Source organism: Populus alba, chromosome 10 (genome assembly GCF_005239225.2).
Source record: "Populus alba chromosome 10, ASM523922v2, whole genome shotgun sequence".
Taxonomy (NCBI): domain Eukaryota; kingdom Viridiplantae; phylum Streptophyta; class Magnoliopsida; order Malpighiales; family Salicaceae; genus Populus; species Populus alba.
Genome location: NC_133293.1, coordinates 13,052,949 through 13,055,649, shown reverse-complemented (window position 1 = coordinate 13,055,649; position 2,701 = coordinate 13,052,949). Strand labels below are relative to the sequence as shown.

The following is a 2,701-nucleotide window of genomic DNA, read 5'->3' as shown; positions in this document are numbered from 1 at the left end:
CAAAGGAGAGCTCGGAGAAGGATATGTGAAGAATCAATCTATTTTATTTAATATATCCTATCCAAGTGTTTTTTTTTTTTTTACATAAATAGGCTCACCTTTCATATTTGTATTTTTCACGAGTGTCCTAGGAATTTTATGGTGTGTCCGTACTGTTTTGAGGATTAATAACATCATATTTTTGATAAAATAAAGAGAGAGAAGAAAAGATAGAAAGAAATCCATATGTTTTTCGAATGGCAAGCTACTTTTTCTGAAAATTTTATTAACTCCGTGTTTAAAGTCTCAAAATCTTTGGAATTTTTAGCCATTTGGTAACGTAGTTAAGATTCGTCTAATTTCAACTCCTAAATTTCTAAATTTTAGACACAATGGAATTTTAGAAAAAAAAAAATTAAGTTAGGGTTTATTATTATGATAGATGTTATTATTAAAGTGATTTTTACTTAAAAATATATTAAAATAATATATTTTTTTATCTTTTAAAATTTATTTTTTACATCAAACATCAAAAAAAAAAATCCAAAAAAGACAATTATAAACAAAAGAAGAAAATCTCAATTATTTTGAGAAACCATACCCAGCCACGGAAACCAAAAAAGTGGCCTAAAAACCAACCATGACAGTTTTTTTTTTCTTTTTTTACAACAGCTAATTGTACATTCAGCCAGCGTTACATTACCAGATATTTTCTAAGTGGCTCTCACCGAGCTTTTTCGAAAATGTATTATTAATTTATCCTCCACCGAGGCAATGCAAATCACAACATCAAACGCTCATTTATTGCTGTCTCCCTTTTTTCCATTTAGATAAAAGAATTCAAAACAAGAAAATAAAATGGACATCAAATTTGAAATCTATTTGTATCTCTTTACGGTGGTAGCAAACGTGCATGTGTGTCAAGTGCAAAAAGCACATGGGTTCTAGCCAGGTTGCCTTAAAACCCTTGACCTTAACCTAGATAGATTCTAGGTTGTCCTTTACTGCTGTGTAGATTTATCTGGTATTATAGATAGACCAGCTCTCTTATCATCAGTGTCCATATTCGCGCAAAACCATTCTAGCAAAATGACCTTTTATCTCAGGCTACAAGACCCTGCAGCTCAACAACACGAGGAGCTGAGTTAAAGCTGAAGAGTTCTCTTGGCCTTGGCGTCTCCGTCTTGAATCTATTATATTAATATAAACAATATATAACCACCACTCCATCCCATTAATAATCTACAAAATGAATAAAATAATAAGAAGGTCCGTCCAATTAAGCAACCAAATGGTAGTTTTTTACACAGGGATGCCCTCTTATAGCAGAAGAAAACCTGAAAATGTACAGCGGCAAAAAAGAGAAGGAAATAACCCTAAGGCCTCCAGAAAAGAGCTCTTGAAAAATATGTAGTAGCTAAGAAATTCCAAGAAAGGGGTGAAAAAGGGTTGAAAAAGAAAGTTCACAGCCAGTCAAAACCGCCACAAACCTTCTCAAAATAGAAAGGGTAAAAATAGGTCTAGTTAAAAAAACAAGATCATTCACCAACTATCATCATCGAACGATCATCACCACCATCATGCACATGCATCATCTCAAGGAGAGCCAGTCCACTACATCCGCTCCCACGCGCCTCCGCGTTTCTTCCACGCGCTCATCGGACACAAGCGGCCACCGACAGAGGGGGCAATTAAAATTGAGATGATCAAGCCACCCATCAAAGCACTCCTTGTGAAAAACGTGGCAGCAATCAAGCCTCCTCACCTGGTCCCCGTGTCTAAGCGTGCACAAGCACACCACACAATCCGATCCTCCCTTATCATTTATATTACTGTCACCACCGCAACAATACTTGTAAGAAAAAACCCGGTTGAGTTTACGCTGCTCGGCGAGCACGATGAGGCCGGCAAAGCCAGAGCCAATCGAACCCAACAGCCCATCATCCATAACGTGGGCCTGGTCTAATCGGTGAAGGCCTACGGAGTGGAAGACGCTGAAAAGGAAAGAGCGAAGGCAGGCAACACAGTTGGCTATGAGTGCTATGAGGAGCAACGGGATCGATTCAGAAGACACGTCGTTCAGCTGGTTTTGCAAACCCATCTTCTTGGATGAGTTTAAAATTTACAGTGTTTTATGTTATGTGATAAAAAGAAAGAGAGGATGATTATGCTATACAGAGACTAGAGAGGCGTTTGATAAATAGCCAGAGAGAGAGAGAGACAGGGGGGTGGAATTAGGTTGAGAGGGTTGGTGATGTTATGGATGTCGAAGTTTGAGGGCCTAGAGAATGGGAAGGGGATTTTGGGTCTCCTCAAAGGCCATGTGTGGTGGGTCCTCTTCTCTATGGAAAACATGTTTACTTTTATGTTTACCATCATCATCACCACCACTGCTACTCCTACAAACACATTTTCATGTTTTCTTCTTCAAATGGGGTGACAAGTAAAGATTGGTCAGTCATTTCGAGATTAATTATTTTCTTATGAAATATTTTTACGATGAGAAAATCAGATCGATTGATTTCGATGCAAGCTTGATAGAATCTTAATTACTTTTTATTTTTATAGTAATCTATTAATTTATTAATGATTATTTGCTGAAATGCAACCAGTGGAGAAAAGTTAATTCTTTGCACAATATATTTGAAGGGCCAACTGGTGGCTGGCTGTATCGTCCAATTTTATTGAATGCCCCTCAAAGGACACACGGTGTCAGTACGTC

The 2,701-nt window shown here is 37.4% G+C and overlaps 1 protein-coding gene across 1 annotated transcript; it reads right to left on the bottom strand.

Moving 5' to 3' along the window:
- Positions 1-1,233: 1,233 nt before the first annotated feature.
- On the bottom strand, positions 1,234-2,267 carry LOC118057893 (E3 ubiquitin-protein ligase RHA2A). Its single transcript, XM_035070625.2, has one exon. The coding sequence runs from the start codon at positions 2,078-2,080 to the stop codon at positions 1,571-1,573; it is 510 nt and encodes a 169-aa protein (XP_034926516.1). The 5' UTR covers positions 2,081-2,267; the 3' UTR covers positions 1,234-1,570.
- Positions 2,268-2,701: the final 434 nt, after the last annotated feature.